General features: G+C 44.6%; 1 protein-coding gene and 2 long non-coding RNA genes across 9 annotated transcripts; 1 reads left to right on the forward strand and 2 right to left on the reverse strand.

Annotated features, from left to right (window-relative positions):
* Window positions 1-5,892: 5,892 nt before the first annotated feature.
* LOC136014901 (U6 snRNA-associated Sm-like protein LSm5) lies at window positions 5,893-10,835 on the reverse strand. Of its 6 annotated transcripts, none has more exons than XM_065680048.1 (5): window positions 10,592-10,835; window positions 8,916-9,008; window positions 8,669-8,696; window positions 7,974-8,046; window positions 5,893-6,186 (listed from the first exon to the last, which is right to left on the reverse strand). In XM_065680048.1, the coding sequence occupies exons 1-5, from the start codon at window positions 10,692-10,694 to the stop codon at window positions 6,154-6,156; spliced, it is 330 nt and encodes a 109-aa protein (XP_065536120.1). In that variant the 5' UTR covers window positions 10,695-10,835; the 3' UTR covers window positions 5,893-6,153. The 6 variants fall into 6 exon arrangements, 1 of the variants encoding a protein (XP_065536120.1); XR_010612933.1 differs by lacking the exons at window positions 8,669-8,696; window positions 10,592-10,835 and adding exons at window positions 9,133-9,173; window positions 9,503-9,517 and having other exon boundaries at window positions 6,080-6,186; window positions 8,920-9,008; XR_010612929.1 differs by lacking the exons at window positions 8,669-8,696; window positions 10,592-10,835 and adding an exon at window positions 9,631-9,780 and having other exon boundaries at window positions 6,080-6,186; window positions 8,920-9,008.
* Window positions 10,836-13,180: 2,345 nt separating this feature from the next.
* Window positions 13,181-22,723, forward strand: LOC136014902 (uncharacterized). Of its 2 annotated transcripts, none has more exons than XR_010612934.1 (3): window positions 13,181-14,215; window positions 19,206-19,301; window positions 19,908-22,723. It is a non-coding gene; the product is annotated as an uncharacterized LOC136014902 (long non-coding RNA). The 2 variants fall into 2 exon arrangements; XR_010612935.1 differs by having other exon boundaries at window positions 13,296-13,346.
* LOC136014903 (uncharacterized) lies at window positions 22,464-24,149 on the reverse strand. The gene is made up of 2 exons (XR_010612936.1): window positions 23,532-24,149; window positions 22,464-22,691 (listed from the first exon to the last, which is right to left on the reverse strand). It is a non-coding gene; the product is annotated as an uncharacterized LOC136014903 (long non-coding RNA).
* Between the last annotated feature and the right edge of the window lie 1,435 nt (window positions 24,150-25,584).

Below are 25,584 nucleotides of genomic sequence, written 5' to 3' on the forward strand. Positions count from 1 at the left end.
CTGAAATTGGAAGCCTGACTGATTTCTGACTTTGAAAACCGCTCTCCAAATCACTTACCATGTGTCATTAAGATCCAGCAGCAGTTCTCTCTTCAGTCAACTGAAGCCCACAGAGCTGCACTGCAAGCTTAAAGACCAGTATGCCAGCTTCATGTCCCGTGTCTGTCACCTAGCTTTTACGTACCGTTTCTCACTAATTAAAAGGTACAGTGATTCCTCACCACGTCACACTTGAGTTAATACATCCACACATCTTCTTTTGCACCATTATATTTGCATGGATTGCTCTTGAGCTCTCCAGTTGACATACTGCCTTTCAAGAAGGGTATAGTATAACCCAGTGAGTGCCTACAGGAAGTCCCAAGTGGGTGCCCAATGATCTACAAAAGTCTGACTTCAAAGTATGAACTGAAAACCAGCTGCTTAAGCTGGAAAGAGACATGCTGAAGAGAAACAGTAATGTTTAAACATCTAAAAGGTAGCTATAAAGGAAAACTTCTGGGTACATCCACTGCACACAGGACATACAGCAATGGGGTTTAAACTACCATCTGAATCATTCAGGATTCCTAGCAATCTTTGCAACAGTAGCAACAGCTACAGGAAGTTTTAAAGAATAAATTAGACATGCATTTGTCAAGAAAGATACAGAAAGTTGATCATTCACCTTTAGAACGAGAACACTAGACTACCTTCAAAGGTTCTTCTTTTACCATTGCTGCCCTTCTGTGTACGTCTATGGCCAGCAAACACAAGCATCATCCTCAGCTGTACACCTACAATTATGCATGCATATGCACATCTACCTATGCAAATCTGTTTCTTTGTTACAGACAGTTAAAGGAGATTAGTCATAGGTAAGCCAATTTACATAGATAGCATCTGAAAGTTAAACACCTCAGTTCCTTGCAAAGCATTAGCCCAACAGATCACTGTTAGCAGTACGTAAACCCTTACTCCAAAACTGTATTCTCTTAAATCTTATGAAAATTTGTGCTAATATAAAGCCCAACTCATCTATTTGCTGACATTCTCCTCTTATTAAAGGTACTTATTAGACAGCAAAACAACTGATTTGGAGCACATACCATGACAAGTCAAATAGCCAACTTTGGTAGCAGTTACGTATTACTTCTCAATAAATGTTACCGTTTAGTAGGTATATAGGTAGATACATGCTTATAAATGCATAAGCACTGGAAGAAGTAATCTGTAACTGGTAGATTAAGGGCTCTGCAATAGCAAGCCACCTAGATCCATGTGCACAGTACAGAAACATTCTTCTGATTAAAACAATACAAGCAGCAGTACGAAAAGGTATTTGGAATGTCTTACTTGCAATCCACTGATATAATGTTTACAGCAGCAGTCAGAACACTGGCAAACTACCTTTTCTGTTCCACAGAGCCTTGAAACCAATATGCATCATCTGTTGACAGTTGCCATTAACAAAAAGCATTATGATCAACAAAAGTGTGTAGTGCACCAAAAGTGACATTTTTGAATGTATCACATACAAGATTCTCATTCTCAGTATCTATAAGGTTATACAATTGTGAAGTAACTGCTGAAAACACAAGTCCTGGAGTCTGTCTTGGATTGTATTAGGTTTTAAAGTGTGTTTTACTGCATTTTCCCCCAAACTGTTTCAGAAATAAAAGAATCTTGGTAAAGTAATTCTCACACACTGCAGGAACACAGTGTTTCTCCTACTGGGAGCGGAGTACAAAAACACTCTTATCTCTATGTCTGAGTGACCGAGGTCACAGGAGAATCTGTACTTTTCCACTGATTAAAAGGTGCTTTGTGCCTGTGCATACAGTTGCCTGGTAACTTGCTCTGAGCTACTGCATATTAATCACAGAGACATGCAGGAACACAAAGCTGGCCAATTTGGTTTATCACCCAGAATAGGTCACAGCAACACTAAGGTTTTTTGCAATTCAAGAAGTTTAACACTGAATTCACTGCAATTTAGGTATGTGCTTATATGGTTTGATGAACGGTACTTTTATGAATAAAAAGGAAGCAATAGAAGTAATTTGTACAATAAAAGTTATCTATATGTGATTTTAGAGCATACAAAAGGCATTGCCTACAAAGCAAATATCAATTATTACCAATATTTACCTTTTCATAGGACAACATGTAATGTCTCAGACTCCGCAAGCATAACCTGACAGACTTCCAATTTGGAAGTCTTACAGAGGCTCTAATAGTGCACCCAAACTGGAGGTGTTTCCGTATTTGGGACAGACTCGTTATCTTCCGTAAATACATCTCTTTTCAAACACAGGATAAAACTAATCTATAGATTTCCTCTTGTAAACAGCAAACTGCTACAATTACACAGTTCACTCATATTTAGAATATTAAATTGTGCAGATCAGAGAATCACAGAACCCCAAACTGGTCTGGGTTGGAACAGACCTTAAAGCTCATCCTGTATCATGCTGAAATGCAAACAGCTATTTTGATAACAACACGTATTTATTCACTAAATTTGTCATATACCCCATTGTACAGTTAGTAATGTCGAAGAGTAGCTGCCATGCAACACATGCAGCTTACAGCACTTTATGCTTTGAGACAACCATGACCCATCAGCTCATGGCCATGAAGTCAGACAACTTACACATTTCAACTGGACGCCAAAAAGTTCTGAGGTGGGCTGCTGACTGTGTTCAATAGTCACAACTGATGTAGGAGCAACCTGCCCTCATGGAAGGTGTCCCTGCCCATAGCAGAGGGTAGGAAATGGATGAACTTTAAGGTTCCTTCCAACCCAAACCAGTCTATGATGTGAGCATAGGTAGGAGCAAACTTCACTCATTTGCCTTTAACTGACACTCCAAGTATTTCAAAATAACTCTTAAATAGGTTGCTGGTTTGATTACCCTTCGTACAAAACCCTCCTTCAAATGCAGGTTTGTTCTCTTCAGATTTAATGCACGAGCAGAAGCCAAACCTGCATAATCACTGAAACCAGTGCAGAGTTTCAATAAACTTCAGCAGGGTCAGAAATTGGCCTCAAGGATCTTCCATACAGCAAATGCTTCCTTCTTCAAAACTTTCCTAAGCAAACGTTAGTGATGCTGCACCACAAACACTCACTCCCAGTCACACACGTTCCTCCCGAGACCGGTACACAGCTTAGGATTTTAACCATCACCATCCTGTGTCCTTGATACAGGTTCTCCCCTTTTCAAAGCCTGCTGATAGGGAAAAGCTGCAAGTGCTACACAACCGGGCAGACTCTGCTTCTTGCCAAAAAGATCAGGCTTTATTAAAAAATATGCCTATTGCTTATCTTTAGGGATCTGTAAATCTATGAACGGGTATGATGGCTTGTTAGCATCAATATTTAAACACAGGTATGAAAAATGTCCTTCAGCTGAATGCCAAAGTCAATTAATTAATTGCTGGGCAACTCCCAAGGATAAAACGCTTATTAAAAGCCAACAGCAAGCCAGAAATCTCTTTCCATTTCATGTGGTAAAAAACCCAATACATAATAAATCCTGAAAAAGGGTCTAGATACTGAACAGGGAAAGCCTATATTGTTACAGCGCAAGCATACAGCTTCACAACTTCAAACAGCTGTCAACTATGGCTGCAAGTAAGCTGAAGTAGTAGGCAGAGAGGAACCATGTCCATACTAAGCCAGTCAGCCATGTAGCAAAACTAAAGATCACTGCAACCAGTGCCATCTTAAAGAAGAAAAAAGCCCCAAACCATACAAAACGCAAAAACTGAGAGGAACCATCACTTTGCATGGCATAAGCAGGAAGCTATTTTAACGTGATGACTTTCCTGCTCTAAACTTTAAGCATAACTTTTACATCTTTTTAAAGCCTAGGGTTATTATGTTAAATGACCTACTTGTAGTGGCACCCTAAGTGGCCACCAGTGTCCACAACTTCTACAGGACAGTGCAATATGATTAAGCACTAGATTTCTAGGCAAGGGGAAAAAAAAACCACACCAGCAGTGACTCATTCCATTGAAAAGCTTATTACTTGCACTTCCAAAGCAACAGGCTACAGGGATACTGAATGCAAAGCAAGTCAGATCCACCTGGAATACTTTGTATTCTCAGCTGATAGTTTATAAACTCTCTCTTTTCATATTCTAAAGGATTAACAGCATTTGGATGCACAGAAACTGTCTCTAGAGTGATGTCTGCAGACGTCCGAGTCACAAATTAAAATGTCTTCCTAAAATGTAGCAGACTCAGCACTTCCTCTAAGTGGGAGAAAAAAGCCCCTAACCAGAAAAGGAGGGTGAGACAATACCCAGCTTTTTTCCTAGACATAACAAAATCCTGAGGGAACAAGATGCTCACACTATCAGAATAAAAACCCAGAGACACAGAATAGTTCACCTTTCTCCCTGTAAAGTTGGTTTTGAGTCAAGATCTGCTCTTTTCCCTGGCCAAGCATGAAACCCCTCTTCAGTTTAAGACTGTTTTCAAAATCCGGAATGAAGCCAAAATCAAGTGCACACACTGAACATGTATAGAATCTTACTGGTAACAGAAAAACAGCACAACACATACTATTACATCAGCTAGAACACTTCAAGTGTTCTGGCAAAAAGACTCAGCTTATTGCTAGGAAATAAAGCATTTGGAGCTCAACTCAACAGATGACATTCCAACCAAATGCAAGTTCAAAGAAAAAAAGAGTATTTTTTTAATTGTATTAAATAAAAAAAGCTGGAGAAGGAAATGGGGACAGAAATGAAAACCCATTCAGGGAGTCAATGGCATAGCTTGTCACCATGCAGTCTGAACATGACAATTGCAGATATTCAGAACAAGCGAGTCCAAATATCACATTCCCTGGGAGAGAGGAGGGAGTCTCTTTCCCTTTTCACAGGCTAAAGTAAGAAGTTTTCAATGTATTTCAAGGCAAGACCCAGCTAGCAGAAGGCAGATTTTCTGACAGCTAAAGCAAGGGAAAAGGATCTTCCTTGCAGTCTCTTGCTCCTGAGCCCCCTTCTTCAACTCCTCTTGCGGTGGCAGGAAGGCAAAGCATGTCCTGTCTCTGTGAGTCTGTGCCCTCCTTGTCTACAGTAACAGCAGGCACCTGTGATTCCTTCTCCAAAGACATTTATACATCGAGGTCAGTTGAATACTGCATTATGAAAGCATAAGCTGCAGTGGACATCATTTAGAATCCGTTATTTTTTTGCCCATCATGACAAAGCAGAAACGGCAATTCCTTACTTTATAGACATTCTCTTAAAGTAGCAGTTGCCCCAAACATCTGTCAAGTTTTTATATCCCAGGAGAACAGATGCAGCCAAAAGAATGTTCATTCTAAAATGACTACTCTGAACTTCACAAGCAGGCGGAGGTAGCTCCCAATTTAAACATACACACAGCAGCTCCCAGTTTAATTAAGGATACACAGCACCACTTAGTGGTGAAAGCAGTCACCACTGACATGGATGGCAAGTACCACCAGCTTTTTTCTTCACTCCCCCCAAAACATGAACCAAGTCTGCTCTGTCTCTCCTCACTAGCCAAATACTATTACAGTGTCTTTACTACAAGAAAGTGTATCTACCAAGCAAAAGATGTCCAAGAGGGCTGAACCTCAAGGCCAGTAGAGTGAAAGGCTGCTGAGTCTCAAACAGATGCATCCACTTTGAAGAGCTTTTCAGCATTCTCCAGCACTGTACCAGTTTCTGGTGACACAGCCTCAAGCAGCTTAGTACATGCCTGTACTCCAAAGAACAGCAATCTGTTGGCTAACACCTTGTGTTTTACATAGGCTTGGGTCTTAAACAAATGCAAGAGATGTAGAAAATCTGAACACCGATTTTCCACTCCATCAACCAGTTACAAAAACTAACTTGCGCACTTAAGTAACAAAACACAGTAACTAATAAAAAGAAAGCCTTTTAATCGGGACAGATTAGTGCATCTTTACAAAAAAGTAATGATTTCAACTTATGAAGTCAGTATCATCATTAGCAGTGCACCTTTCCTGAAAAGGAAATCCCTGTCTGTTATCAAATATCAACTGCAAGAGTGCATAAACAAAATAAATAACCAACAAACACACCCGTATCCCAAAAGCTCTATTTATATTATATTCGATATATATATATATATATGTCTTCATAGATGACAACTGTATCGATTTATACGTCGGGTCCTTCTCCTCCAGGAACCAGCTATAAAAGAATAAGACAATTGCATGTTAGTGCCATAGACTGAAGTTTTACAAAGTCATATGTGACAGTTCTTGCTTCAGAAGATTTTAGCAGATGGCGACTTCATGGTAGACCACAAAAGTGGTGTTTAGATTTTAAATTACCTTCTTCTGGCAACAGAAGTCAGTTACTACCAGAGAAGCACATGCCATAAAGAATCTCTAAAATACAAGGAAAGTTTAACAAGACACAAAGGAGTTCCTAGATAAGAAACGTTTTGTGTTTTGTCTTTGTTATTCACCTCAAGGAGATTTTTTTTGTCTAGAAACACTACAGCTTGTTTTCAGAAAGACATAGAACATGCTCCCTTTCACGTAGGATTTCTCCAATTGATCATTCTTCTGCAGACCATCGCTACACTGGGAAGTTGGTTTCCCCTTTCTGACCTCTTTTGCTAAGCACAGCCCAAAAACTAATAGAGCCTGAACCCTTCTACAGGCAGCAGGGTAAGTCAGCACAGCATTTTCCTGTGAAGAAAGTACCTTCTTTAAGTAAAGAACTGAACATCAGAAAAAGAAATGCAAAAGGAAAAATATGACTAAGGGGAAAATGAAGAGGATAATTTCTTTCGCTGACACATTCTTAATAGTTAGCTGACCACTTCTAAAGACAAAGAGCTCTGCTGCTTTTGGGACCAAAGTAAGAAAAAGTCTAAAGCATAGTTTTCCTGATGTGGGAAGATGTACCCCCAAAAGAGACACGAGATCTAATACAGAAACATATCCACGTCTTGCTGAACATCTACACTCTAAGAATCCCCCGCTTCTGTTTTGACGGCAGCATCCCACCAGCTGAACTGGATGGTAGTAGTTTTAGCCCATACAAGAAGTCAGAACACGCACTGTTCTTCAAGGATGCAGAACAATAACCAAAGCAGGAAAAGGCTTAGAAATGAAGTCAAGGTGGCAGTTGCCGAGACACACAGTGAGGAGGTGCAAGGCAGGTAGGACAGCAAAATGGAGATTATTCCTCATTCACACAGAGCCAACTTGAGTCTAAGTCAGTCTTCCTCTTCTCTCCCCACAAAATTAGGAATGCCCTTATGTAGCAATTCCAGACTTCAGTGCAGACAAGCAAAAAACTCTGGGTCTGCTTCTGTAGTATTTAGGAAGTTGCAGAATCCAGCTTAAGGATGCATAATCATAGTATCTAATTGTTTCAGTACTGATCGACATACATCAGCACATGATAAACAAAACCTGTAGTGCTTTCCATCTGGCATCACCCAACAGGCCTCCAGGTATTTTTTCAGAGCACATAAAGGTACATACAGCTCTTTGAGCATCAGGTGGACAATCACCAAATGACTCAACAAGCTTGTAAGCATCCAAAGTGCTGCAAACACATTTATATATACAATAATGGATAAAATCTATTCCACCTACATACTCAGGCAGGCAAACACTCACAGGAGTTTAAAGCCACTGTATGAACCAGCCTCCAGAGTGGGTAACAAAACCAGTGATTCCATTGCACATCTCAAGACTGGAAAAACAGTCACCTAAGTAAAAGCAGGGTCATGCTCTTTTTGTTATTATTCTTTTTAAGCTGTAACATGAGCCAAGTAAGGCAATAACACCACTTTTCCAGCACCACTCATAGATAAATATGCCCTGGAAGGTATCTGAAAGTACCTTATGCAATGGAATTCTCTGGAAAGCTCAGCTTAAAGTAATTTAACTTGATTGCTGACAGATTTACAGGTATAGAAAATAAATGCATGCAGCCTTTTAACCATAATGACTTACCATTGTTATGTTATTTCCATTTAACAAAATCTGGTCTAGTTTTGTGATTCTTCTGCCCTCAGGTGCAATCTCGCTGAAGCAGCATTAGAAAAAGAACATGAGAACATGTAACCAGGGACAATGATTCAAGCTTTGATTACAGAACTGACAAACATCTCTGCATTAAGATGACAATTGCTGGAACTAACAAAGACATCAGCCACACTGCAGTGTAACTGACCACCTGCATAAAGAAAGCTACCTGGCAACCATAAAGTTCCATTGTACTTTTCTGCTCAGTACATAAAGGCACGGATTCACCCTGTAAATCTTGGCAATTTCTTGAATAGCACCTACACTCAAAATAGGTTTCAAATACAAACACGGCACAGCAAAGTAATAAATACTCATCTCTGAGTCTGCAGCTTTTAAAATCTTTGCTTAGACCTTAAGGAAATGTAAAGGCAAACAAACTACTGGGAAGTTCTACACAAAACCCATGCAAAATTAAGGCTAAAAAAAGGAACCTGATTACAAGCATGTATCATGCAACACCTACTCTACGACACGGCTGTCCTGAATAGATCACCACCTATAGTTTAACTCCAAGATATAAACTACTCAGCTGGCAAGTATTCAAAAAATGTAAACCCGCTTTGCTTCTAGATTTTATACAATATTTTCCCCTCAGGAAACCAAATAGAAATAATGCTTACAATTCTGTAACATCTTCTAACACCATATCTAAATACCCGGATTCAAAGAAAATAAGGCCCAGAGTCTTAAAATCAAAACAAAGTTATTTTCATTTTTACTGAACTGTGATTCTATCTGTAAAACAAAAATACCAGAGTCATACAAGTGACCCATACGAAAAGTTTCTATCCCGTGAACTCAAACCTCTCCTCTCAAATACAATAAATCAATTGAGCTGAAGCATAAAACATTCCCATCAAAGGATACTGACAAAGTCATCAAATCCTAGAAGCGTTACAACTTCTTTGTCACTCTTCATCACAATACGAATGCAGGAGCCTATGCGTTTATCCACAAGCTCTGTAAATAAAAAAAACAAACAATAAAGTTGAAAGGTACAAGAGACTGTTTCATAGAACAGCGCATTCTTTTGAACAAAACGCCTGACATTGTGTGCAGTGGAAATGTATTTTTAAAGGTGCACCTGTACTGCTAGCACACGACCACGTTTCCGAGGCTGGAACTCTGCAGGAAGACGTTCCCTTCAGTGAGAACGCTTTAATGTCATTGAATCATAGCTTGGGTTGTAAGGGCTCTTAAAGCTCCCCCGGCTCCAACCCCCTGCCACGGGCAAGGACACCTTCCACTAAACCAGCCCCGTCCAGCCTGGCCTCAAGCACTGCCAGGGTGCGCAGTTCATTACCGCACGCCGGCCGAGCACCAGCACTCGCCCCAGCCGCTCTCTGCTCCGCACCCACAGACACCCACCGGGACCCTCGTTTACTGCAGGCGCCTCCCGGCCTCGTCCACCCCATTCAAGCTTCCCGCCAAGCGGCAGCGCCGCTCACACCAACCACAAGTGCCCGCAAATACGCTCTCCCTCTTCTCCCTCCCGTCCCGTCCCGTCCCGTCCCGTTCCATGCCATCCCTCCCCTCCCCTCCCCTCCCCTCCCCTCCCGTCCCGTCCCGTCCCGCTGCAGACCGGAATCACCGCCAAACACCGAGGGACAGCAGCTGAGACGGATCCCTGGTCGCGGTGGCCGCCATGTTGCACCCAGGCCTGACCAATCGCTGCCACCTCCCGCTTCAGATGGGACGGGCGGTGCGGCAGACCCGATGAGCGGATCGCAGAGCAGTCGCTGCGCCGTTTTCCCCTGAGTAAATACAGTAACCCACCCTTCAGATAGCTCTTCTTTTCGCGGGGAGTGGCAGGTAGAAGGGCTTTAATCGCTGTACGCCACAGCTATCTTTCTTTCCCCACCCAGATTTGCTCATTAATTCACAAGTGGGCTGCAGCAAGAAGGATTCTTGGAAGTCCTTTTGCATATAGACATGGCTTGGAGCAAAAATCACTGGCTGTTCAAACACAGTTGGCTTGCTTCATACTGCAGCACTGAGCAACCTGCTCTAGTGGAAGGTGCCCCTGCCCATGGCAGGGGATTGGAACTGGGTGACCTTCAAGGTCCCTTCGAGCCCAAACCAGTCTATAGTCAGATAAAGCTCTTATTTCAACATCTAGAGTCATTGCACATTTTGTGACGGGCTGCTTCTGGAAGAATCAAGCCCAAATAAATTCCATCCTCTGCCTTAGAGGGCATGAACCTTTGGAGGATGTAGAGCTGCTGGCTGCAGGGGGGCTAGCTCAGTTCTTGTGTGGCTAGTTCCCAGGTAACTCTGAACGTTCACAAAGTCAAATCCAACCTCTGGCATCAGCAGATGCCACATGGCTCCACACAGGATCACTTCACGGACCAGAGCAATGTGAGGACAGACTTGCCTCATAACGAGAGTGCAAGGCTGTGCCTCTCCCTGGAGCAAAGCGTGTAGAAAGTGCTAGCTGGGGTAGTTGTAATGACAACGTAAGTTGGCACAGTCAGAGTGTGGGGACAGGCACAGAACCACAGGAGAAATGCAAAGAGTGAGCTTAATTTCTTTTATCTCACCAAACAGAGGATCTCCTAGCAGAAGCCGGGCAGAGGCACAGGCATCATGGAGCTTGATCCATGCTGGAGGATCACCGACACTGCTGTTTTCCCGGTTAATCATGGATTCATGCAGGCTTCATTTACCACTGTGCTTTGATCTTCTCCATAACAGGGCAGGAATTTCAAGTGTATCCAGTCGGATGCCTCCATGTATATCACAGGCCTATGCTACCTAAACACAGATACTCTGCTTGTCAAGCACGCAAAGACAAACAACAATTAGTATGTGAAAAAAGGGCAGACTTCGCTGGACTGCGAACATCCAGATCCTGATACTAAGCCTAAGGTGCCAGGACAGAAAGCTGGTGCTGGGCATCAGCTATACATGGTGCCCTCCACAAGTGACACCAACATAGCAATCCCCCCTTGCTTAGCCATGTAAACCTCTATCTGCATACGACCTCGCAGGCAGCACTCTCAGATACTCCAAGAAGGTCCTAAGTGCAAATCCTCAGACCCTGCTCTTAAACCAAATGTATGAGGAAAAACCAAATAGCTGGGCATGTTCTACATTGGGTGCCCTCTGGACCAGTGCATCCAATATAGAATCATAGAATAGTTAGGGTTGGAAAGGACCTTAAGATCACTCAGTTCCAACCACATGACATGGGCCAGAATGCCTCACACTATACCGTGTCATTCAAGGCTCTGTCCAGCCTGGCCTTGAACACTGACAGTGTTGGAGCATTTACCACTTCTCTGGGCACCCTGTGCCAGGGCCTCACCACCCTCACAGTAAAGAACTTCTTCCTTATATCTAACCTGAACGTCCCCTGTTTAAGTTTAAACCCATTACTCTTTGTCCTATCACTACAGTCCCTGACGAAGAGTCCCTCTCCAGCATCATTGTAGGCCCCCTTCAGACACTGGAAGCTGCTCTTAGGTCTCCACACAGCTTCTCTTATCCAGGCTGAACAGCCCCAGCTTTCTCAGCCTGTCTTCAAACGGGAGGCGCTCCAATCCCTGACCCTCCTCTGGACTTGCTCCAACAGCTCCGTGTCCCTCTTATGTTGGTGACACCAGATCTGGACTTAACCACTTCTTGTTGCACAACTCTGCAAGAACAGTATTACTGCTGTACCCAAGTGCATTATAAATGCTATCAATGTTAGTCTCATCCCTTCTGTACCTTAGTACCGTGTTCTCCTTTTTGCTTTCATTGAGCAGGGAACTTCACTGAAGCATCCGTAACAACTCTGTTCCATTTCAGAGCTGCTGCACTTAACTGAGAATCCTCTTAAATCTTAAGGACCCTGAAAATTGTAGAAAATGGACTGTACGGACTGGACGGGATGGTCAGAAGTATCGGTTTCCTTGGTAACCACTGGATGCTTCTAACAGCGTGGCTCCTTACTTCAGCCTTAATTGTTACCGGAATAGTTGAAAAAAAAGAAAGCACAATTGGGGAAGGGGAATCATATAGAAGGAAAAATTACTTCAAAAATGCACAAAAGCACAAGCAAATCATTGTCTGTAGACCTTGTATCACTAAAACTGAGAGAAGGAAGGGGCGCTCCATGTGTCAGTCACCTTGCACAGAACCTGAACAGTGCAGCAGCAGAACAGTGGAAGCCAATAATAGAGAGCACACCAAAAAAAGTCATTCTTAGGGGAAAGGTGATCTTCTCCTAGGAACAACTTTTACACTCGCTGTGAAGTTGAAGAGGAGCGCACAGCAGAAAACGATACCTGACGGCAACCCCAACTCGGCTGCTAAGAAAACTGCTAACCAAGCACACAGGGTATTTGCTCTCGGAAATGTGCAACTTTCCATGACAACTTAAATCTGTGGGAAACTGTGTCTACTGAAATCCAGAGAAATGCTTACTCACTGCAACAGTGTTCTGTGTCCAAATGAGATGCCTTTCCTGAGGCAGTGCAGCATCACAAATACAGTACTTTTAGGTGCCCACTTTCAAGTTGACTTTTCCCTGCATTTGCAGTAACACCAACACTGCAGACCTCTACCATTAAACAAAACCCTAGTGTGTGAATATTGAAGTCCATTTTTAAGTTCATGTAATCAGTCACAACTGAGTACTGATGGACATCCTTTTGGTGACCATTCCTCCCTCGCAGCGGCTGTATCTTTAGGTAGACATCAGCAACAAATTGCAGAGGAGTGAAGTTTTTCCACATCTCACGTAATGAACCGGGTAAGATCTGGGTCTGTGGAGAATCCCAGAGAGTTTGCGAGATTCCTGGTACTCTGAGTAAATGTATTGTTCATGTGAAGGACAAGAAAGGCACACGGGAAAGGGTGACTTTCTTTCACATCCATCCCTCTCCCTTCTGATCCAGAACAACTTGCAAAGCCCTGACTTGCTTTGCAAGGCTGCTGGGCCATTAGGTGAGCCCCAATTACACAACCGACTCCTTGGGAACCCCCAAACTCGATGCTGAACTCTTCCAAGTCCTTCTACCCCTTCCAGCAAGGCTCTCCTGCCATGTCCCCTTGGTCACTTGCACCTGAGGCTGGCTGTGTTCCCACCAGCACCTCTGAGGACTCACTCCATCCATCAGCTGATCCCAGTTCAGTGTCCAGGTGATGCTGTTTAAATCAGGGCAGGCTCCAGCCTGTAAAACCTGGGGTGGGGAAAGGCAGTGTTCCTTTTCTCAGCCAGATCAGCTCTTATAGGAGTAGGTGTGGAGAGGACAGCTGTGTGTGTTTCCTTTCGGAAGGAAGAGCAGCAGCAACTCAGCCTGGAAAAGGGTATGGTCTTTGCTGTGGTTGTTACCTTGTGTTAGAGCCCCATGTTGTTGTTGTTGTTGACTGACTGGTGTGGGAAGGTTACTTGGGCAGCTTGTGGAATGACACAATGGTTTTGGCTGGAAGAGACCTTAAAGCTCCATCTCCCCTCTGGCAGGTTAAAGCTGTGAGAAACTATAGACTAGGGTATTGTTTATTAAGATTTATGTTAAGCCCAATGTAAAGGTTAGGCAAACAGCCACCAGACACAGCTTACACAAGATAAGATAACCACAATCGCTTACACCAACTAAACCAGAGACCGCTTATGCAAACATAAGATAACTGCAAGATGCTCCAGGAACTGGCAGAAATAAGACGAACAACTCCATATAAGGACATAGGAGTAGAGGGGTCAACTATGGGACAAAAGAGGAAGACTTCTTACTTCGGCCTCAACGACCATCAGGAGGCAGAAAACGACCCCCTAACAACAGCTGAAGCATGCGCAGAGTACCTCCACTACTTCATGAACACGGAAGTAAAGATGTATAAAAAGGGACTGTTTGAACTGCTCAGGGCGGCAGTTGGCGGAGCGCAGACTCCCCTGTCGTCCAGCGCTGTTTTGCTCATATTCTACTTGCTATAATTAATAAAATTTTAATTGGATTATGATCCGTTGTGGTCTCAATTTATAACAATTTTCTGGTGCCGTGACTCGGATAAGGCTTTGGTCCTCCGGGGAGGCGCCCCGCGACATTTCGCGGCCCCGCGACCAACGACTTACCCCAACCTTACTGACGAACCTAAATTCTAGAATAATGAGCAAAGGAGAAACCGGTAAAATCCCATAAAATTCTGTGCACGGGAGTCCGGACGAAGATGCAGGACGCGTAAGTATATTGCGAAATTATTCGCAGAGCGAAATTGTTCACGGCAAAATTGTTCGCGGGTTTGCCGTTCGGGCGGGATTGGGTTTCCTGGAATATAACGAGTGAGAGGTTCGATATACTGAACCAAGCGGGTGTGGACCCTTAAGTACTGTGTTTCCCATCTCCCGCGAGGGACTGGGCCAGGAACAAGGGGGAGCGAGTGAGTGTATGTTTGTGGATATTCCAGAAGATGGGGGCGAAGGGCAGCAAGCCTTCGACTCCCATGGGAAGGGTACCCATTGTACCTAAGAATACCCCTCTGGCATGTATCTTAGACAATTGGAGATATTTCCCTGGAACCCTAGGGAAAGATAAGCAAAAAATGATAGAATATTGTACTAAGATATGGGGAGGGAAGAAGATTTCTAAAAATGTCTTTTGGCCAGTCTATGGGTCAGAAGAAGATTGGGTAAGACAGCAATTAAACCTCTGGGTTAATAATAAAAAACCCCTTAACCCTGAGGAGAGTCAATATGCGGAAGTGTGGCTAGAAAGACCGGGAGCTAGACTTTACCCGCTGAATGAGATAAAAACTAAACAAAAGAAAAAGAAGGAAGAGTTAGATGAAACCCTTCTAACCCCCCCTCCTTACATTCCTCCTCCTGCTCCCACAGCCCCTCCAGAGGTCCCCAGAGCATCCACTCCCCCACCAGAGTCGGAACAAGAGTGTTCCCCTCCTCCTAGACGCGTAACTAGAAGTCAAAAAGGGGCAGCCCAGATGTACCCTCTAAGGGAAATACCCATGGGGGGACCTCAGCCTGTGATCGGATATATTTCCGTACCCTTAAATCCGGCTGATCTATGAGATTTTAAAAGAACCGAGATGGGAAACTTAATAGAGGACCCACTCGGGGTGGCAGAAAGATTAGATCAATTTTTGGGACCAAACCTTTATAGTTGGGATGAGATGCAATCTATCCTTGGTCAATTGTTTAATACTGAGGAAAGAGATATGATTAGACGAGCAGGAATGAGACTGTGGGATGCTCAACATGCCCAGGGACCTCAAGCAGATATTAAATGGCCACTCCAAAGACCTAATTGGGATAATCAGGATCCAGTGCACAGAACTCATATGCAGGACCTGAGAACTATAGTAATTCAGGGAATTAGAGAAGCAGTACCCCGTGGCCAGAATATCAATAAAGCATTTAATGAGATGCAAAAGAAAGACGAAAACCCTACTGAGTGGCTGGAACGACTGAGGAAAGCCCTTCAGCTGTACTCTGGAGTAAATCCAGACGACCCTTTAGGGCAAGCGCTCCTAAAAACCCAGTTTGTGGCAAAATCATGGGAAGATATCAGAAAGAAGATTGAAAAGTTAGAAGACTGGCAGAATAGAGGGTTGGATGAATTACTGAGAGAAGCTCAGAAAGTCTACGTAAGGCGGGAAGAAGAGAGCAGCAAGCGACAAGTAAAAATGATGGTAGCAGCGGTCAGAGAGGATCGCAGAGGGCGAACTAGTGAACATAAATCTGCTGGAGCGAAACAAGGGAATGTAGTAGTACAGAAGGAACAGAGATGTTGTTTTTACTGTGGAAAGAAGGGACATATAAAGAAGAATTGCAGAGAAAGGATCAGGGATGAGGAAATATTGAAGACGGAATAGGAGAGTCAGGGGCCCTATATCTTAGGGGACCGGAGTCATCATGAGCCCTTGATAAAATTAAAAATAGGTCCCTATAAACAAGAGTTCACCTTTTTAGTAGACACTGGGGCTGAGAAATCAACTATTAAGCAAATACCTGAGGGATGTAAAGTTTCCCCTGAAAAAGTACAAGTAATTGGGGCAAAAGGAGAACCCTTTAAAGTAAGCAAAATCAAAAATGTGGTATTCGAAACTGAAAATAAATTTGGAATGGGTGAACTCTTGCTCGTCCCTGAAGCAGAATTTAATTTGTTAGGATGAGATTTAATTGCTGAATTGCAATTAGAAATTAAGGTTAAAAAATCAAGAGATAACAGTGTCTGCTTATCCTTTGACCGTGGATGATCAAAAACAAATTAACCCCGATGTCTGGTACTCTCCGGACACAATTAGTAGACTGGAAATTCTACCGATTAAAATCCAAATTTCCGAACCCCACATACCTGTGAGAGTAAGGCAATATCCCATATCCCTAGAAGGACGGAGAGGATTAAAGCCAGAAACTGATCAATTGTTAGCACAAGGAATCTTAGAGCCTTGTATGTCACCCTTTAACACCCCCATTTTGCCTGTAAAGAAACCAAATGGGAAATATCGGCTCGTACATGATTTAAGGGAAATAAACAAAAGAACTATCACCCGGTTCCCTGTAGTAGCAAATCCATACACACTGCTAAGCAAACTAGGACCCCATAACTCCTGGTATAGTGTGGCTGATTTAAAGGATGCCTTTTGGGCCTGTCCACTGGCAGAAGAGTGCCGTGATTATTTTGCCTTTGAATGGGAAGACATAGAGACAGGCCGTAGACAGCAATTGAGATGGACCGTGCTTCCCCAAGGGTTCACTGAGTCCCCTAATCTGTTTGGACAGGCCCTGGAAGAGCTCTTAAAAGAATACCAGGTACAAACGGGAAACGTGCTGTTACAGTATGTAGATGATCTGCTCATAGCAGGGAATAATAAGGAGGATGTAAGAAAAGAAAGCATTTGACTTCTAAACTTTCTTGCACAAAAGGGCCTACGGGTATCACAAGAAAAGTTACAATTTGTGGAGGAAAAAGTGAAATATTTGGGACATTATTTGTTTAACGGCCAGAAGATATTGGATCCAGAGCGCATTAAAGGAATTTTGGAATTACCTATGCCTGTCACTAAGAGACAAATTCGGCAGGCATTAGGGCTATTTGGGTATTGTAGGCAATGGATAGAAAATTATAGCTTTAAAGTTAAATTCTTATATGAACAACTGTCTCAAGACAAAATACCCAAGTGGACCCCTCAGGATCAAGAGCAGTTTGTCAGTCTCAAAAGAGAGCTAAGTCAAGCACCGGTTTTAAGCCTACCAGATTTAAAGCGGCCATTCCATTTATTTGTTAACATACATGAAAGAACGGCATTCGGAGTATTAACTCAGGAATGGGCCGGACAGAAGAAACCGGTGGCATACCTATCAAAGCTGTTGGACCCTGTGAGCAGGGGTTGGCCGAGTTGTTTACAAATCATTGTTGCTGCTGCAGTATTACTTGAGGAAACGAATCGCCTTACCTTTAATGGAGAAGTTGTCTTATATGTGCCTCATAACATCAGGGGAGTGTTACAACAAAAAGCAGAAAAATGGCTTACAGATAGCCGATTATTAAAGTATGAGGGAATACTTATAGAATCCCCTAAACTATCTTTGAAAACTATTGGAGCAGTTAACCCTGCTGAATTTTTGTACCCAGGAGAAGGTAATGAACTATTGCACAATTGTTTTCAAACAATTGAACAACAAACACGGATTAGGCCAGACTTAGAAGAAGAACTACAATGTGGAGAAGTATTATTTATAGATGGGTCATCACGAATAGTGGAAGGTAAACGATTGTCCGGATATGCCATCGTTAAGTTGGAAAAAGGAGAACTTAAGACAATAGAATCAGGCCCCCTGAGTGCCAGCTGGTCGGCTCAAGCCTGTGAGCTGTATGCATTGTGGAAAGCATTAGTGTCACTGAAGGGAAAGGATGGAACTATATATACAGACTCACGCTATGCGTTCGGAGTAGAACACACCACTAGGAAAGAGGGTTTGTTAACTCACAGGGAAAAGAACTGATACACCCGGAATTAATTTGGCGAGTTCTGGGGGCATTGAAAATGCCGAATAAAATAGCAGTCGTACATATAAAGGGACACCAGCGAGGTACAAGTTATCAAGTTAGGGGAAATAATGCAGCTGATACAGAAGCAAAACGAGTGGCAGGCAATTATAGTATGATTTTGACTATGCAACAAGTACCTGTTAATAAAAGTTTGATTTTGAGTCTGCAGAAAAGGAAAAACTAGAACGAATGGGAGCTAAGGAACAAGATGGGAAGTACATATTGCCAGATGGGAGAGAAGTCTTGCCGAAGGGCATAGCACTCGAAATATTTTCAAAAATACACAGTAAAACACACTGGGGAACCCAGGCATTAGTTGATCATTTCAATCAACAATTTGCCTGTATAGGCGTATATAACATAGCAAAGACAGTCACGGCAGCCTGTGAGACCTGTCAAAAGGTTAATAGAAGCAACGTGAGACAAAAACCTCTTGGAGGACGTTCCCCAGCATACAGACCTTTCTCACACATACAAGTGGATTTTACTGAACTACCTAGGGTAGGGCGTTACAAATATTTATTAGTAATGGTGGATCATTTAACACATTATGTTGAGGCTTTTCCTACCTCCAGGGCAACTGCTAACCAAGTTACTAAAGTATTACTTGAACACATTATACCTCGATATGGAGTACCTGAAGTAATCGACTCGGACAGAGGAACACACTTTGTGTCAAAAATTGTTAGAGATTTAACAGAAAGCTTGGGTATTAAGTGGGAATACCATACACCATGGCATCCACAAAGTTCGGGAAAAGTTGAAAGAATGAATGGAGAAATTAAAACTATTTTGACTAAATTAATGATAGAAACCAAATTATCATGGATTAAGTGCCTACCCATGGCACTATTAATTCTCAGAACTAGACCCCGAGCAGATGTAGGAATATCAGCGTTTGAAATGGTGTATGGAATGTCTTATAGAATTGAAAGTCCACAAACAAATGTTTTAATTCGAGACCGTGTGATTAATGAATATGTTTCACAATTAGCAGAACACCGTAACAAGCTTTGGGAACATGGACTGATTGTGCAACGACCCCCGTTGGACTTAAAAATTCACAGAGTTAAACCTGGGGATTGGATATTGATTAAAGTGTGGAAGGAAGAAACCCTAAAAACCAACTGGGAGGGACCTTATCTTGTTTTGCTTACAACAGAAACAGCTGTCCGAACTGCTGAGTGTGGATGGACTCATGCCAGTCGCATTAAAGGCCCAGTGACGAGACCCCACTGGAAAGTAATCAGTACTCCAGGTGACACCAAGATAACCCTGAAAAGATAACGTAATGATAGAGACTTTATTTGATTATTTTGCTACATTACCTTTTGGTATAAAGTGTGTATTGCTGTTTATATTTGCTATAATAATTTCTTTTTCTATCTATTATATATGGAAGTGTACAAACTGTGTTAAAGGAAATTGCTAAACTTATGCAACCACACAATAGTGAATATAAGAAGATATGCTAATGTAAATAATATACGTACTCTAGATATACGAATTAGGTGTAATAATTTGAATTGCAATTGTTATCCATTTGCTTAGTTTAGGTGTAAGGTATGTCAGGATAAATGGTGGACACACTGTGAATGTGGATGCCCTCCAATAGGAGTTTGCACACAGTGTTGGAAAATCCAAAGAACTCTCACTGAGTGGAAATTAGAACAATTAGAGTCTGAACAAGAAGAAAAAAAAAAAAATTATACGGAATCCCATGAGTGGTGGGAAATTTTTGCCAAAGGAATAAACCCTCAATATTATTGTTACCACTCCAATGAACCAGTCCCCTTTATAGCCAAAATTTTGATTATAAAGTGTAGAAGGGAAGTACTAACTGTGTCTTGCTTTGCCCCATTAGTTAAGGCTGCAAAGTGGGAAGCCTATGTAAACAGGCATAAAGCCCGAAACAGCTGTTCTCCTGAAGAATTCCCTTGCTGCCGAGAAGATGGTACACCCCGTGGCTGGAAGCAACCGAGTCGACGGGCGAGGCAGAGGAGGAACAAACTGTGGAGAAAAGAACCAGAACAATGGGACGCAAAAGCAGCAATGGCCGAACTTCCCCAGGACTGGTAAAAATATACTTAAATTAGCAAAATTGACAGACACCCTTTTTCCTGGTATACCGTTAGTTTTGTTATTGATAATAACACAAGCAAATGGAAACCCTCATGAACCTATGGCCTGGAAATTATATAATTTACCAGGGTCAAAATTAATTCAAACTCAGATCGGTCCAGGGAAGTGGAATTTCTCCGTGCATCTATATTCCCTGATACCTATAGAACAGGACTCCCCTGTTTTTACCCCAGATCTAGCAAAGCTTCAGGCCCAATGCAAGGCATTTTATATATGTCCAGCAAGTAACCCTGGCAGAAGTTATTGTAATTATCCAGGTCATTTTTACTGTGGCTATTGGGGTTGTGAGACTATTGCTTCAAATTGGAAAACGCGGGGAGATAAACATATAGATGTAACTTGGGGACCCCCAGGCTGCACTCCCCCAAAGCATGATTTTGATGGACACCCTAAAATACCCTGTGGCAGCGTGTCCTGTACCAGAATTGAAATCAATATAAAAGAACCCCAAGATGACACATGGTTAGTTGGCCGTATCTGGGGAATTAGATATTGGGAATCAGGAGCGGATAGGGGAAGTTACTTTAGAATAGTTAAAGAAAAGCTTCCTTATGATCCCTTACCAATAGGACCAAATCTGGTCCTGAATCCACCCACTTCCTCTGAAGAAAAGGTTGCCCCCGCAAGTGTCGCACCCACTTCTCCAGACTCCCTTTCGGAAACAACTAATAACATTGTATCCAGGGATCTAAAGCTGGTTTTTCCCACTTCTCCAAACTCCCTTTCGGAAACAACTAATGACATTGTATCCAGGGATCTAAAGTTGTCAGAATCCAAAGACCCCTGATGGAGTCTAATGCAAGCCTCTTATCGTGCCCTTAATGAAAGCAAACCAAATTTAACTGAGGAATGTTGGTTATGTTATAATGTTAGGCCACCATATTTTGAGGCAATTGGAAAACAAGGTAGGATTCAATGGTCTAATGGTTCAAACCCATGAGAATGCCCATGGAATGACCAGAGAAACCATACGCAAGGAATTACTATTCAATCAGTAACAGGTCAAGGAAAATGTATAGGTACAGTGCCCAAAAAGTATCAGCCTTTGTGCAACCGAACAGTCACTATAGAAAAACGCACTATAGAGAAACACAAGAATAAAAATGACAAATGGGCTATTCCGACACCAGGAGCTAAATGGGTTTGTTCAGACATTGGAGTAACGCCTTGCCTATCCCTAAACGTGTTTGATCAATCTCAGTTTTGCGTACAGGTGATTATTGTTCCTCGTCTAATCTATCACACCTCTGAGGAGGTGTTACGCCACTTTGAAGGAGATCTGAATAGACAAAAACGAGAGCCAATTACAGTGGTAACCTTAGCTACACTGCTGATAGCGGGCGGAGTTGGAGCAGGTACAGGCATAGCCTCCCTAGTAAAAGGTCAAGAATTACAAAGTTTGCAGATGGCTGTAGATGCAGATTTAGCAAAAATAGAACAATCTATCCAAAATTTAGCCACTTCAGTAAAGTCTTTATCAGAAGTAGTACTACAAAATAGAAGAGGATTAGATCTATTGCTCTTAAAATAAGGAGGGTTATGTGTAGCTCTCAATGAAGAATGTTGCTCTTTGCTGACCATACGGGAGTAGTCCAGGACACCATGTCTGAACTCCGGAAAAGGTTAGATCAACGTAAGAAAGATCATGAGGCGGGCAGTTCATGGTATGAAAACTGGTTTAATATTTCACCTTGGCTAACCACTTTGTTGTCTGCTTTAGCAGGACCGCTTATTATATTGGTTTTGGGACTTATATTTGGGCCTTGTATATTACGCTATATTTTACACTTTATTAGAGAACGGTTCGACATAGCTAAACTGCTTATTTGAACTACGAGATCTGGGGCAAAATATAAGAGTGTATCCATTAATGAGGATGAAGATTATTGTGAATGCGTTATGCCACGTGAAAGTTATGCCTATTGTAATTGTGAGGTATTACCTTGTGAGTGTTATGGTAAATGTTGGGATTGTGGAAAAAGGTTTGCTTGCAGTACCGAGAATGAAAGCAGCGTCTAATAAACAATAATAGGATAAAAGAAAAAGGGGGGATTGTGAGAAACTATAGACTAGGGTATTGTTTATTAAGATTTATGTTAAGCCCAATGTAAAGGTTAGGCAAACAGCCACCAGACACAGCTTACACAAGATAAGATAACCACAATCGCTTACACCAACTAAACCAGAGACCGCTTATGCAAACATAAGATAACTGCAAGATGCTCCAGGAACTGGCAGAAATAAGACGAACAACTCCATATAAGGACATAGGAGTAGAGGGGTCAACTATGGGACAAAAGAGGAAGACTTCTTACTTCGGCCTCAACGACCATCAGGAGGCAGAAAACGACCCCCTAACAACAGCTGAAGCATGCGCAGAGTACCTCCACTACTTCATGAACACGGAAGTAAAGATGTAAAGGGACTGTTTGAACTGCTCAGGGCGGCAGTTGGCGGAGCGCAGACTCCCCTGTCGTCCAGCGCTGTTTTGCTCATATTCTACTTGCTATAATTAATAAAATTTTAATTGGATTATGATCCGTTGTGGTCTCAATTTATAACAAAGCCATTCCCCCTTGTCCAAAGCCCCTCTCCAGGTTCCCTGGAGCTGCTCTCAGGTCTCCCCTTAGGGAGCCTTCTTCCCCCAGGCTGACCCAGCCCAGCTCTCTCAGCCTGGCTGCAGGGCAGAGCTGCTCCAGCCCCTGCAGCGCCAGGGACGGGGCAGCCGCAGTTTCCCGGGGCAGCCCGTGCCAGTGCTTCACCGCCCCCCTGGTGAGGCGCTTTCCCCAGCAGCTGATCTCGGTCTCCCCTCTTTCCCCTTGGAGCCGCTCCCCTCGCCCTGCGGCCGCAGTCCCTCTCCCGGCACTGTCTCTCCCGGCAGGTGCGGGCCTGCCCCCGGCTGGCGCTGCCCGTTCCGGGAGCGAGCCCGGTGCCCGCCCTGCCCGCACGGGCCGCGTGGCACCGGCTCCCTGTGACCGCCCGAGCCCGCCCGCGCCCCGCAGGCCTCTCCGCCGCGCACGGCCATTGGCCGCCGGTTCCCGCCGCGTCGCCGAGGGACGCCTGCCATTGGCCGCGGCGGCCCGGGGTTGCCGGGGCAACGCTGACTGGCGCCTGCGCGCGCAGCGGGGCCGCCTGAGCCGCGCCGCCGCTGGGGAGGGAGCGGGGGGGCCGTGAGGGGAGCGCGGAAAGAGCGCGGAGGAAGCGCCTCGCTGCCAGCCCGGGCTTGTGCGTGCCGGGGCCGGGAGGTGCGGGGCAGGGGCTCGGCAGCGTGTGTCCTGCCCTGAGGGACGCTGCCGGGTGTGCGCGGCTGCCCGCGGTGCAGTCCCGTGACACTTTAATTCTGTACCTGGGATAAGCGACGCTCGCTCCCGCTGCCCGTGCGAGGCTTCAGCGAGGTGCCACAAGTGCTGCAGAGCAAGGCGCTGCCGTGTATCCCACAGGATAGCGCGGGGTTCTGGCCGGGTGGAGTTTCCTGTGGTGTTGATCTCGCACACGGATCCGCCTCCCGGGCTGTGGCTGTGCAGGGACCGGACCGGGTGGGTTTTTCCCCGTGGCAGTCGCTGTCAGCAAACTGGGAGCTATTTCTGCGAGGCAGGTTCGGAATAAAGCAGCTTGTGCCTTGCTCAGTGGGGTGGGTTAGACTGGGAGAAGTTTCTGTGCTCAAAGCAGGAGCAGCTTCAGAAGAGCTGGGCCGTGCAGCTGAGGGAGTGTGACTTTGTCCTTGGTGGGCAGCGAAGCACCACACGGCTGCTCCCTGGGTTCCCCTCGCTCCTGCTGCGGTAGGGGATGGAAGAATAAAGCAAGGAGGAGTGTGTGTGTGGAGGTGTGCGTCAAGATTAAAGAGAAAAATGGTCTGAGAAGTGCAAGAAGTGAAGAAAATGCCGCAAGTGAGGCAGAGGCGACCACTGCCACCTCCTGTGGGTAGGCTGATGCCAGTCTCTGAGCAGATGGATAATCCTCCTAAACCCTTTATTTTCTCTCGTTGCTGAGCATGATCCCTGTTCGGGTAGTTTGCGTCACCTGCCTGGGGGTGTCCCCTCCCAGCCTGCTGTTCCCCCTGCAGCATTCACTGCTGAGGCCTCAGTGCTGTGCAAATGGTGTTCAGCAAAAGCTGCATGGCCGTGTTGAGCTGTTCTGGTCAGAACTAAACCACAGCCCCTGTGAGCTGCTGTGAAGGAAAGGAATTCTGCCCTGGCCAGGGGAGCCCATTTGGGAGGAGGCAAATGTGCAGAGGTGGTGGTGCCCCTGTGAGCTGGTGCTGCCAGGGCCTGTGCATGCCCGCTGAGAGTGCGTGTGGGGAAACGGGGGGCAAGTGGGGAAGAAAGAATACAGGAAGAAAAACCCCCAACGAAACAACCCAATAAACAACAGAAAAAGGGGAAAACCAACCGGAAAAACCTTCTGGGGGAAAAGCCCAGCAAAAAAAAAAAAAAAAAGGGGGGGGTGGGAATAGGGAATAGCAAACCCACCTGCAGAAAAACCCAAACACGTCGTCTTCTCCCTTTCCACAAGCCTGAAAACAAAAACCTGTGTACACACACACAGCAAAAAACAAAAACGGGGTGGGAGTGGGGGGGCGGAAAGCCCTCATCCAGTCGGGAAAGGTTTTGGGGGGCAAAGGGACAGGGGAGAAAAGTGGGGCAGCGGTTTGGGGGAAAGGCAGTGTGGGAAACCCCACCAACCAGAAGGAAAATAAAGGGTAGGGGAAAAGTGGGAGGGGGAGCCAGAAATCTGGAGGGAGGGTAAGAGTCAAAAAAAGGGGGAGGTGTCAAAAAATCTCCGTGTTGGCAGCACGGTTCCGGAGGACTCCCTGTGTAGAGCATGTCCAGTTACTTGTTTCTGTTCTAACACATAGCCGTAGGAGCAGGATGTGCACATTTCCACTTAGGGAGCTTGGTTCGGTGGCGCTTGAGAGTGCACTCTGTAGGCAGCACAGATGCACTTCTATGTGGCTAAGCAAGGGTGGATTCCCATGCTGGTGGCTCTGTTCCCAAGCTATAGCTGTGTAGGTGATGTGCAGCATGAGCTTTCTGTCGTGGCACATCGAGTGACCTGGCATGATGGGAATGGTACGGAATAAGGGGTGGATACTGTCCTGGTTTTGGCTGGGCTAGAACCGATTCTCTTCGCTGTGGCTGGCGCAGTGCCGTGTTCCGGCTTGGTTCCGGGAATCACGCTGGCAGCGCACCGATGTTTTAGCTGTTGCTCAGTAGCACTTCGGCTGAGCAAGGGCTTTCCAGTCTCTCCTGCTCTGCCAGTGAGGGAGGGCACGGGAAGCCACGAGGAAGCAGAGTCAGGACACCTGGTACAGACACTGGGGGAGACACCCGGAAGGCGCAGATGGCCGCTCGGGTCCGGCTGGGGATCGCTGATGGGGTGCTGAGCACTTGCATTGTGCA

This window comes from Lathamus discolor, chromosome 5, assembly GCF_037157495.1.
Source record: "Lathamus discolor isolate bLatDis1 chromosome 5, bLatDis1.hap1, whole genome shotgun sequence".
Lineage (NCBI taxonomy): Eukaryota > Metazoa > Chordata > Aves > Psittaciformes > Psittacidae > Lathamus > Lathamus discolor.

Coding starts and splice junctions, on each gene's coding strand:
- LOC136014901 (XM_065680048.1), bottom strand. CDS start 10,694: ATGATTAACCGGGAAAACAGCAGTGTCGGTGATCCTCCAGCATGGATC. Junction 8,697..8,915: donor AGGATTTGATGACTTTGTCA/GTATCCTTTGAT, acceptor CCGGGTATTTAG/ATATGGTGTTAGAAGATGTT. Junction 8,047..8,668: donor TTAGAAGATGTTACAGAATT/GTAAGCATTATT, acceptor ATGCTGCTTCAG/CGAGATTGCACCTGAGGGCA.